The 11,593-nt window shown below is 36.4% G+C and overlaps 3 protein-coding genes across 3 annotated transcripts; 1 reads left to right on the top strand and 2 right to left on the bottom strand.

The window, feature by feature from the left end:
• Positions 1 to 1,303: 1,303 nt before the first annotated feature.
• Positions 1,304 to 4,242, bottom strand: LOC122395849. Its single transcript, XM_043393746.1, has 8 exons — positions 4,146 to 4,242; positions 3,619 to 4,051; positions 3,382 to 3,525; positions 2,525 to 3,189; positions 2,099 to 2,465; positions 1,737 to 1,902; positions 1,528 to 1,636; positions 1,304 to 1,380 (listed from the first exon to the last, which is right to left on the bottom strand). The coding sequence occupies exons 1-8, from the start codon at positions 4,240 to 4,242 to the stop codon at positions 1,304 to 1,306; spliced, it is 2,058 nt and encodes a 685-aa protein (XP_043249681.1).
• A 683-nt stretch (positions 4,243 to 4,925) lies between these two features.
• LOC122395738 (transmembrane protein 115) lies at positions 4,926 to 7,946 on the top strand. The gene is made up of 4 exons (XM_043393574.1): positions 4,926 to 5,407; positions 5,531 to 5,786; positions 5,861 to 6,037; positions 6,163 to 7,946. Exons 1-4 carry the CDS (start codon positions 4,957 to 4,959, stop codon positions 6,365 to 6,367), a joined length of 1,089 nt encoding a protein of 362 aa, XP_043249509.1. The 5' UTR covers positions 4,926 to 4,956; the 3' UTR covers positions 6,368 to 7,946.
• Positions 7,947 to 8,973: 1,027 nt separating this feature from the next.
• On the bottom strand, positions 8,974 to 11,498 carry LOC122395757 (E3 ubiquitin-protein ligase Hakai). The gene is made up of 5 exons (XM_043393599.1): positions 11,219 to 11,498; positions 10,754 to 10,857; positions 10,302 to 10,613; positions 10,027 to 10,215; positions 8,974 to 9,951 (listed from the first exon to the last, which is right to left on the bottom strand). Exons 2-5 carry the CDS (start codon positions 10,853 to 10,855, stop codon positions 9,274 to 9,276), a joined length of 1,281 nt encoding a protein of 426 aa, XP_043249534.1. The 5' UTR covers positions 10,856 to 10,857; positions 11,219 to 11,498; the 3' UTR covers positions 8,974 to 9,273.
• Positions 11,499 to 11,593: the final 95 nt, after the last annotated feature.

Raw genomic sequence — 11,593 nt, 5'->3', positions numbered from 1 at the left:
TGTTCTACATTCGCTGGTTGACGATTCGTAAAACTAAAGTGAATCAGCGTGTCGCGTAACGTTAATAGGGAAAGCGAAGGAGATTATTCGTAGCCGGCCGGATAATGTAAGCCAGCGAGCACGCCGCTATATGGATGGGGGTTGGTCGAGGGTAGAAACGAAGGCGGAAAGAGAACGACAGGGGGGGAGAGGAGAGAAAACGGGGAGAAAACAGATTTATATTTGAAATTAGATTAAGCTCCTGCGCTTGAAAGCTATATAAACGCCCCTCTACCCGCCAGCGCCGCGTACGTTCCGCGTTCCGCAATCCACTAAGAGGAGAGACTCAATAAACCAACCACTCACTCTTTCTTCCTCCGTCTTCCCTTACCCCCACCCGTTCCTTTTCCCACTTTTCTTCCGGTCTCTGTATTTCACGGAATCCCTCGACTGTTCCTCCATTCGTCCTATCTTTATTTTCACCAATAAAACTACCGGCTACGTCGTTTTATTCCCTTTCCTTCTGTTTCGCGAACTAAGAATCCTCCTCGCGTGTCTTTATTTCTCCGCGAAGGGATAACCCATTCGCTTCGACTTTCCTCGCATGATCGTGGGTTATTTCCAAAGGCAAACTCGCGAGGGACGCATACCTTTCGGCCTTCCCTCTTCTTCAATTCACTTTTCGCGTTTTGGAACTTACTTTGCCAAGGATGCCTCACGGAATGTCTATCTGCCGTACGAACTTCAGCAATCGCGAGCTTGCTTCTGTCTTTCATTTCTTCCTTAAACCGAGATACTCGTTTCTTTTTTTTAAATGTGTAATCTCGACGTTCAAGAAGTTCGAGATTTTAGTGTTTCTTATTGCATTTAATAATTTTTTTTATTCGACACAGTTTATTTCCGTTTCTCTCTCGCGTGTTCAGCACTATTCCGCCGAATCCCAAGATTTTCGTGTAAGAAGTTGTACCGGAAAAGTAGAGAAGAAGGAAGGAACGCGAGTGTTGCTAGTGATTGGATTTCTAAGAACTATGATAGCGTGCGAAAAAAATGAGAAACTTGGAATTTTCTTAATAATATTTCGACGGAAACTAGTAGACTAAAATATGACGCTTTTCGTATACTGTTTCTCAGACTAAGCTTTAATGTATGCATTATAAAAATAGCTCTCTACAAACTACTGAGCAAAAAGTGTCACTTATAAATTGAAATGAAAGCGTTCAAGAAAATGACATCACAAACAGATGCGAAAATCTGTGTTACAATTTAAGATACCGCGTCTAAATCAGTTTGCTTTTGTCAAACATCTAACGGTGGTTTGATAGCTTCACATGGGGGTTTGCAATGTGCCTGGTCCTACGCCATACCCATATCCTTGTGGTCCAAAATTTCGAACATAACATTCTAAATAGCGAAAGAAAGGGACGGAAATAAAGTCGATGCACGAAATCTTACCTTAAAACTGTCTTGCTCAATGATAATTGTTGATACGTGATGTACAGAGATTTTCAAAATTAAAGATGATAATTTGTAAATTTCATACACACTAACGTTTACAGTAAATTTCTCCACAATTTTCTTGATAACTTAACGGCTCCAAGGGTTTCCTACAGCAATAGCAGCTGAAGCATATATTGTGATACGGTATCCCGGACACGAGCTTGTAAAAATTCAAATAAACATCAGCGATATAGGATAGCAATTATAGGGTTAACGTTGCAATATCTTCGCAACAATTATAACCAATAAGCAACATTTACCTGCATCTCAGCTTGGTACACTTTTCGTCCACAACGCTGGCAATCGAGACCTCCGCCGAGGCATTCGCAACCGACCTTCGGTCTACAACATCCTTCGTCGATAAGTTCCGCTCTGTCGGCACTGCATCTTCTAATTCGGCTCATCCGGCACACCGGGCTCTTCGACCTGCGCGCACAAATGAAAATCAGTCTCAATTCCTAATGTCCGGAGAGTGTTATTCTTGAGAGTCGATATCGAAAAGAAGAGCTGTTTCATAGTGGAAATTGCCTGGTCAAGAGACGTCCAAACGAACCATCTAATGTCTGCTGCTGTAAAATTCTCAATTGGATACCAAGCATAAAACAATTAGAGATTTTCTTACCGGCAGCAGCAGACGCTACCGCCACTTGGACAGGAAGATCCACATTTTTTGCTGCAACAGCAAGATGGTTGCGGGGGGCACGGTCGCGGCGGTGAACATGGGGAACACGGTCGGCAAGGTGGTATCATGCAAGACTTTGCGGGCAGACACGTTTGCCCGGGCTTTCCACAGCCACCGCGACATCCGCTTCCGCAACATCCGCCGCCGCCGCAGGTCTGAGGTTCTCTCGTGCACGATGGACGACATCTAATGATAGTTTTCTTACAAATCGGCCGTTCGTTCGCCGCTGGACAACAACTGCGCTTTTCGCTGCACGGCGACGAACAGGCCGAACAGGTTGCAATGACGCGACACGATTCCGGTTCTCCTGAAGAACAAAAATAGTTTGTTACTCTTTGTTTATGTTTCTTCTTAGACATTTCTTACTTTTTACACAGTGGATGCAAGGACTTTCCACCACTTTGACTATTCCACACGCGACTTTAGGACGACACGGTCCACATGGACCGCACGATCCACCGCATCCGCCTCTCAAACGATCGTTATCGTCAAGCCCGTTCGACGAACTGGAGCCATCGTCTTTCTCGTTCATTGTTTTCTGCCCACGCGACTCTACGTTGTCTTGTCCGCAGTTCTTCCCGATGTCGTTGCATTTGTTTGGCGTTTCTTCGCCGTCGTCGCAACACTCGTACACGCTTCTTTCAAAATGCATTCCGCCAGTATCTTCTCTTTCTTTTACATTAACATTTTCGTATCCGCCGTCGTTTTTACCAGCCGGATCGTCCGCTTGCCAAGTATCGTACGAATCATTGTACTCCTCGTTACTGTCGTTATTGCAACAGGCCCTACGACCAACATCCTGCATTTTCGTGATAGAATTCTGCTCGTTTCCGCGCGTATCCCCGAGGACGACGTCGCAGAACGAGACTCGTCGTCGGGAAGGCAACGGACTGCGAGGCGGCGGTACCGGCGGATACGCAAATTTTCGTCTTGACGGAATAGTGACGTTATTGGCACTAGATTCGCACACGGGATCGTATTTTTTAATTTTACTATTCCAGTCGGTAGTCGTCGCTCGAGTTTTGTCTGTGCTGGAAATATCTACGCTAAGAAAACTTTTATGTCTGTACTGGAAATTTTAGTACGGAAATACCTACGTTGCCCTCCATTTATTGCTAGGTACCGGATCAAAATGATAATCTTTACGCGCAAGCAAGAGAATTAAACTTGTACTGGGGACTTGGGGTAATAATATAATACGTTGTTCGAAAAATGTTTCGTACCTTAGCGGAGAATCTGTACTGACGATTTCATTATTACTAAACGGCGACTTTAACTCAGTCTGATCGGATTCTCGTTGCTGTAGTTCGAATTGACAATCTTTCGCAATATTGTTGTTGTTCTTCTGCGACTCCGAAGACAGTGTACTGTTCAAATAAGAATATCATTAACAAGACATTCGCTATTTAAGACAATGTATAAACGCTAAAATGATGAACGTGTCTAGAATAGATTTGAACCTGCGAAACTTAGAATGTTGTCGATTGTACCATGTAGTTACTGCAGAAGGGCTAGGTGGAGGATCACAAACTGTTGTCATCGAATTGGTAGAACCTAGATTTGCACACTCGTTCTCTAAGAAATACTTTTTCTCTTCATCAAGACAATTGTTTGTTCCTTCAACTTCGCTACCTCCGCCACGAAGTCTACACGCGTCGGTTTGACAATATTGTTTTTTCTTTAAAGACGCGTTACCGATTGAACTCTCTACGCCGCAACAATAGCAGTTCAATGAATCCTGAGTTGAAAGCTCTACGGTTGTAGACGAGTGAGGTATTGTTTTGATTTCATGATTCACGGTTGACAGAGATAGACGAACGTAACAATTCTTGCAAAATAATTCACCAAGATGTGTCACCACGCTGCAGCTGTTGAGTAATTTTCGACAGTTACCTACGGAGCATTAAAAATTCCTGCATTACTTCCTCGTTCCGTCGATACAAAAAAAAAAATGGTATTTAACTCGTATAAATTTGTATGTACTTACAACACGAGAAGCAAAATGTGTGCCAAACTTTTCCAAGAGCCAATTTTTCTTCTGCGAAGTAAACCTCGCGATTACAGCGCGGACAAACTCCAGGCATTTATCGATCAACGCTATTTACTTTTAAAAGTATTCGACAATGCATGCCAGAAGAATTTTAATTTGAATTAATAAGTGCAATTCGTATGAAGATCAAATATTCTTTGTAAATAAAATTTTATCCGTCATCCGTTTCACGATATAATCACATAATTAACAATAAATTTTTCGCATCGTTAAACTTTCAAATGGTCAATAGTTTTGATAATTTCACTTTAAGAAAGACATTCGTCAATGCCTCTAACAATTTATGTCAATTCGCCAAAAAAAAAGGTTGAAAATGTCGAACGTCAATAACTGATCGACACAAAACGAAACAAAACACGATTTCGTACGTGTGTGAAAAGATAAATTCAACCGCATTCAGTAATTCCAACTAAGCTGATGAATACCTTGAAATGAAAATCAATTTATTTAGAAGCATTGGCCATTTAAATCACATGACTGATTATACAAGTTATTAAATTACCTAAACAATTTCGTTGTAATAATCAATATCGTAACAAATAAATTGAAGATCCATTACATGAAATTAACTCTGTATCGTAAAAAATGTACATTTGTTGAATTTACCAACCAGGAAAGTCATAATTCGCACCATTCTGGCGAACCCATGAAGGGAGTTCATGTGAATCTGATAAACTTGTAGCAAACGTCAAGTCGTATCGCAAGTGGCACTTTGATTCAAAGAGGTTAAGGGGGCTGCTCGTTAGAAATGGCAGCAATAAAAGGCCTGGGTAGAAATATTCCCTATCTGAGGCAACAATTCGCTGCCCTCTTAGGGAACACCAGTACCAGTGTAAAATTCATATGCATTGTAGTCCTGTTTTCCTATTGCCTTTCCTTTTCTTCGGAAGCGGTACGTCTTCTGAGCGTGACACCAGGTTACTTACTGCCTCCAGCATTTTGGATTTGGACAGGATTTACCTTCTGCTTCCTCGAGATACACTTCTGGGAAGTATGCGTGGACATAGTCACAGTAGGGCTTTGCGGTAAATTGATCGAACCTCTTTGGGGCGCGATGGAAATGATGACTTTCTTCGCGATTGTTAATTTTGGCGTCGCCGTGCTGTCAGCCTTATTTTATTTGTTTCTCTATATGTGTACCAACGATCCAGACTTGTTGTTCGATATACACATCCATGGATTGACTGGATACATTGCTGGTATGTCCCTACAAATGATAATCTCTATTAACAGCTATTCATTGTTATTACATGCCTATTATCCATATTTCAATTAAATAGACAGATGTATCAGCAGCAATTATTTGATGTATTCCTTTATAGGTGTTGCAGTAGCTGTAAAACAAATAATGCCAGATCATATTTTAGTTAAAACACCGATAGGAAAGTTTACAAACAGAAACATACCATTAATGGTTTGGGTTTTGGGAGTTTTGTTATGGCTTTTCGGGTTATTGGAAGGTACTAATCCAACAATGTTTCTCAGTGGTTTACTAATATCATGGATATACCTTAGATTTTATCAGAAACATAATAATGGCACGCGTGGTGACATGGCAGACAATTTTACATTTGCAAGGTATATTATATCCTGATAATCTTTTGATCGGTTAATATTGATATTTCTTCTTGTAATAATAAGTTTAATTACAGTTTTTTCCCAAATGTGTTACAACCACCAATAGCAGTTGTGAGTAATACAATTCATGGTTTCTTTGTACGTATTGGGATATGTAGAAAAGTAGTTAGAAGATTTGATATGTCCAATGCACCTCCTGGTTTGATTATAAACCTTCCTGGTATTGACCCACATGACAGTGAAAGAAGAAGGTTTGTTCTCTATTTAAATAACATTTTATCAAAAAACTATATACAGTACCGAACAAATGTATTTGGATAAATGCATATGAAATTAATTTTTTGATAATAATGTATGTAATGTAATTAATTTTCAGGCAAATAGCATTAAAAGCCTTAAGTGAGAGATTAAGTAAGGATCATGCAAAACCATGGCAACAAGAACGTGCTAAAAAACATTCTCCAGTTCCACCTGCAGTTTCAATTCCAATTCCTGAATCTACTACACCTAAACCACTTGCATCCCCTCTTATTCCACAAGTTAGTGTAACCATACATAATCATGCATCTACTAATACGTGATTACATCGAACAGACTGATTTCAAGAAGTATATGTATAAATATATTAAGGAACTTCTCAAGAAATTGTACTATAAACCATATTAATAATACGGCTGTATTCGATAAAATCTTCCTGGAGGAGACGAAAACGTAAGAAATTATACATGAGATTCTTCAGTATTGCACAATTTTTAGTTAAAATTATGAAATGAACAAGTTACACCGAAAATGCACTCGCCTGTTGATTATTGTTGGATAAGTCCAAAGAACAAAATATAATACTCAAGCGGTGCCTTGGTATTCATAGCTTTTAATCAGTTATTATGTCCATCCTTGAAAATCAGTCCTTAAAAATCAGTCCTTAAAAACTTAAACACTGAGTTGGTTTGTTCTTTGGTATTATCAAAAAATATTAGATACATTGGCGAAATGCATGCTCGATGTAATTACGCGTTGTCTCGTATACATATATTTTGAAAAATTACACATTTCTTACAAGTTTCAAAATAAATTACATAAATAAATTTTCAATCCGTTACTTTGGTATATTTGTATTATACACAGTTATATTTTAAATAATTTCTGAAATCTATCTCTATTGGTTATAATACCATATTAACAATGGTACAGTCTTTAGAAGATTCTTGAGCAAAACAAATGTGACGAAATTGATCTTTCTAACTTGTGATTCTATTTTCCAACAAAATCGTTGTCTGCGATTAAAAATTATGAACTATATTTACGTAATTGAGTATTGTCGACAAGTGATAAATAATTTAAATGCTTTTAATAAAAACCCTCATAGTCCGGTAATGCTATATAATTGCAGCGGTTTCATTTTTAATTTCAGTGATAACTGGAAGGTAAACACACGTTGTTAATAATAATTAAACAACAGTTTGTCTTCCAGTGTAATACTACAAGATAATTTTATTAAAGAAAAAGGATTAGTAGTTATCTAATGTTTGAGGGAATATTTTATACCATTGGGATTGCAATTATACATTCTGTACAGTGTAAAACATTAATATGTAATACATACACACGTTGAAATCAGATGATCGTAAAACACAAATATTTTCAACTCACTTCAAAGTCATGACTTCAATCCATCAACATTTCTTTAGACAAAGAATATTTTATCTTGTATATTATAAGAGAACAATTTCACAAGATGTAAGTCATGTCGTTCTTTATCTTTCTACATATACATAACTATTTTTTTAATGCCATCAATAATTTTTTTTTTTTCCAAAATTTATTTACTTACAAATAATTAACTGTAAGTAATTTCTTTCAGTTTGCTTTTAGCAATAGTCCTATCCGGTTCTGTACCTAAGTATGCAATACACATAAATTCAAATCCATTCCTCAAAATTTGAACCAAATTTTCTTTATATTACTAGGTACATTCAAAGCCTGTTTCATTATTCCTTCAGCTTTGTTTAACATAACACATAAATTATCAATATAGATTTAATTGTTTTTCAATTACAGGTATTTAATTAGTATGACACATTCATTGTGTATCTAGATTAAAGTTCATCCACAATGAATCATTTTCTTTATTTAAAGCAATACAATAATTATTAATTTGCTGTGCCACAAATATGTATTGCAACCTTTTCTTTTTCCATGTATTAATATTTTCAAACAATTATTAAACATTGACCATTATATTTTAAACATATTGTTTAAAAAAAAGTATATATATATATATATATATATATATAAAGGTGAATGGAAAGTAGTTCATATAAATGTATAGCAATGTGGATAATTGATATATCAATAGGTTGTAAATACAATGAGTGATGTAAAATGTGAAGGGAACAAGACACTATAATGATGCAGTGATTGTAGACATATTGACATGTGTGAAATGATGGAGTAAAATTAAAACTATTTTTACGTATGACATGAAAATATTCTTTGAGAATGTATGTTATTCGTATTTTGGCCTTCCACTTAAATAAAACTTATATAAAAAAATTTTAAGTACTTTTATTATAAGATTTTTAGTCAATTAATATTTATTATTATAAATACGACTAGTGCTGAAAAGCGAAAGGCCAGAATTAAGCGTGCGAATAAATGAATACATTGATTTCACTCAGTATATTTTAAGAATCTAATGTAATAATTACACATTATATATATGTATATGTACATGTTATATATAATGAGTTTTGTACATACGTTAAAATCGTTACAATCTGTACAATATTAAATTCTACCGAAAAATTTATATTCCCTATTTTCCGATACCGCATATGGAACGAAGTTACGAATACTAACATCTAATATGCAATATAGAGTAGAAATACTTATTTGAGATATTGATATTCTATTGATAATTTAATTTATATAATTATAACTTTTTAATAATCTGTTAATTGTACATAAGTAATAAGTATAAAACATTTTCATATTAATTGAAGGAAAGTTATTTAATTTTGTTTCACAAACCCTATCTAAGATTGTGGTCGTAGTGAAGGGAATCTTTCCAATCAGCGCTGTCAGCCCTAATTGGCACACAAATGCCGCTTATCGATAACCAACGTCGTCAACGAGTCAATTGAGGACCACGGTACCGACTCGCACTGGCCGAAGCAGATTCGCGCCAATCGGAAATATCCACCTCCACTACACCATAGCCTTAGAGACTATACTCATAAGAGTGGAAAATAAATAAATTTATCCATAGAATTAAAACGATTTTATTGCTATAGTATTGTATAAGTTTAGCTATTTAATGTTGCATATATAGTCATTGAAAAGTATAAAATATTTTATAATTAATTTTTCCTAATAGTGAGCAGCACGTTTATAGAAACAGTATACATAACCATTTCTAATTGCTGCATATCATCCACAACAGTTTTATCACAATGCATACAAGTCTGTTATGATAACGGTACTTCCTTTACCTATAAAACTGTTGTTGGTGTTGCGACCATTGAGTCTGTGGGGGTGGGGCCTGTTGTTGAGGTGGTGGGCCATATGATGGGTCTTGTATATATCCTGATGGGGATGGCCTTATGGAAGTCGGTGTTGAAGATACATACTGTTGTTGTTGTGGTGGCGGTGGTGGCACATAAGATACTTGAGCGGGATGTTGCGGCTGCGAATAGTATTGTTGCGTCTGTGAAACCGGTGGTGGCACATTATATCCTCCGTAATTAACTTGTGGAGGTGGAGGAGGATAATAATGATGACTTTGTTGTGTATGCATATCGTGCGTTGTTATGGCTGTATCTTGTATGGGTACAGTTATCAGATTTGTTCTTAACGGAGCGTTATTTGGTGGTGGGGGTGCAGAACCTTGGGTGTAATTCTGCATTGATATTAGTGACTGTGGCCTATGCTGTTGTCGGTGTTCCACTGGTGATTGATTAACCATTGAATTCACTCTAGGATCATTTCCCATTATTGGCTGTACCATGTGTGATTGCACCGATTTTATGCGAGTATTTTGCATAGCAACTGATGAAACTTTTGTTAACTCTATTTCTGACTTAGTATGTACGTATTGTGGAGGATCAACTTGCATTCCTTGAACTTGTTGCGGCGGAGCTGATATATGCCGGTGATTTATATGAGCCTGTATACAAACCATATAATATATTCATGCAATCAATTTAATTACTAAAAACTGAAACGGACTAATTGAAATTACCTGTAAATCTCTTTGACTAAGATATGTTCTTCTGCAACCAGCATTTCCATACCTAGTTCCTCCATGCGTACACATGAACACAGTACCTAAACCAGTTTGTTCTACTCTTGAGACTTTCTCCATACAACGAGGACAAACCTTATCTTCTCTCTTGGCACAAGATAAGCAAAATACATGTTTGCAAGGTATCTGAAATAACAACATTCAATATTTTTGAATAATAAATAAAGGCTATAGAACGGCGATAGACTTGATGTAATGGTGACATTTCTCACCATACGTCCATAAATGAGGATTGGTTTCAAACACTTGTCACAACAATGTATCATGGGATTTAACACTTTCTCTCCAATAAGATTAACTCTGTGATCCCATCTTAAACGGAGCATCGGTTCAGGAGGTCCTCTGTTAATAGTTGTAAATGTTGGAGCTTCCAACTGTGATATATCAGCCTCCAAGTCAAACTGCTGCTCCAAAGGAGCCTGTTGAGTTGGTGGAGCTTCATGTTCTTCCAATTCTGCTCCAACTGTTTCTGCTGGAGCTTCTTCGGCTTGTTGTGGAGTATCTTCTTCGTCACTTTCAATAATCTATTTCAAATACATGCATATTTCTTCTTTACTTAACGATACATGGAATAACAATGAATAAAAACTTATTCAAATTACATGGAAAGTTCAAGAACAAATTAATCATGTAAGTCAAAGATGTGCTGTCTTAAAAAATTTACCTTTACTTGTTTCTTAGATCTACCTCTAGCACGACCTCGTGTTCTGCCACGTGCTCTACCACGGGTTCTGCCTCTCATTCTTTTACTACCATCTTCCTCCATCGCTAAAATAAATTTTCATTATCCGGCAAACTAAAATTATAGTTCTTCTGAACATAAAACTGATGAAACAAAAGGAAAATGTAAGATATACGCAATTAGATATTAACAAAAATATTTTCAACAGCAAAGACACCATATAACAGGTTAATACAATTAAGTTATTATTAAACATATTAAGTTCATGTATCAAATAAACGAAGTAAATTCTAGCCCCAAAGTTTCATGCTTAAAGTTATACTTGAAGCATTACATACTTAACATATAGGTTATATTTCTAATTCTTTCAAGTATAACTTCAAATCTAAGATTATATTTATAATAAAAACATTTATTGAAATAATGTACGAAGCACAAGGTACTCACGCTTCGACAACAATTAAAAGGGAAACTTTTCACTATTGTGCAGTCCAATGTTTCACACTAAACCTCGTCATTTCATATAAATGAATGAAGAAATAATCTGTTGCTACAACCTTCATTGTAGTAACTAGTACCGTGCAATGTATATGTGGTAGATGGTAGTGTGCTTGTGTGTTCCCTTAGAAACGACTTTATGCCATGCGAATCGCAGGAGCGTATATGTATCATTCTACGCCTTGTAATTTCTTTATTTATTACTATGTATGGTTCAATAATAAATATCATAAACTTGTAATACGAATGTTAATGTTAATGAGTTCAATATGAAATTTGGCGCTCTTTTAATGTTACAGAAAATAATGTAAAGAGATAAAAATT

The sequence above is a fragment of the Colletes gigas genome, unplaced genomic scaffold (assembly GCF_013123115.1).
Source record: "Colletes gigas isolate AHSC1104 unplaced genomic scaffold, ASM1312311v1 Colletes_gigas_Sc00006, whole genome shotgun sequence".
NCBI classification, from domain to species: domain Eukaryota; kingdom Metazoa; phylum Arthropoda; class Insecta; order Hymenoptera; family Colletidae; genus Colletes; species Colletes gigas.
This window is presented reverse-complemented; position numbering and strand designations above follow the sequence as displayed.

Excerpts from the sequence above, each read along its gene's own strand:
- LOC122395738 (XM_043393574.1), top strand. The coding sequence starts at position 4,957 with ATGGCAGCAATAAAAGGCCTGGGTAGAAATATTCCCTATCTGAGGCAA. Across the intron at positions 5,787-5,860 it reads GACAATTTTACATTTGCAAG|TTTTTTCCCAAATGTGTTAC; the intron begins GTATATTATATC and ends GTTTAATTACAG. Across the intron at positions 6,038-6,162 it reads CATGACAGTGAAAGAAGAAG|GCAAATAGCATTAAAAGCCT; the intron begins GTTTGTTCTCTA and ends ATTAATTTTCAG.
- LOC122395849 (XM_043393746.1), bottom strand. The coding sequence starts at position 4,242 with ATGCCTGGAGTTTGTCCGCGCTGTAATCGCGAGGTTTACTTCGCAGAA. Across the intron at positions 3,526-3,618 it reads CAACATTCTAAGTTTCGCAG|TACACTGTCTTCGGAGTCGC; the intron begins GTTCAAATCTAT and ends TTATTTGAACAG. Across the intron at positions 1,637-1,736 it reads TGTACCAAGCTGAGATGCAG|CTCGTGTCCGGGATACCGTA; the intron begins GTAAATGTTGCT and ends AATTTTTACAAG.
- LOC122395757 (XM_043393599.1), bottom strand. The coding sequence starts at position 10,855 with ATGGAGGAAGATGGTAGTAAAAGAATGAGAGGCAGAACCCGTGGTAGA. Across the intron at positions 10,614-10,753 it reads GATCTAAGAAACAAGTAAAG|ATTATTGAAAGTGACGAAGA; the intron begins GTAAATTTTTTA and ends TATTTGAAATAG. Across the intron at positions 9,952-10,026 it reads TTAGTCAAAGAGATTTACAG|GCTCATATAAATCACCGGCA; the intron begins GTAATTTCAATT and ends GTTTGTATACAG.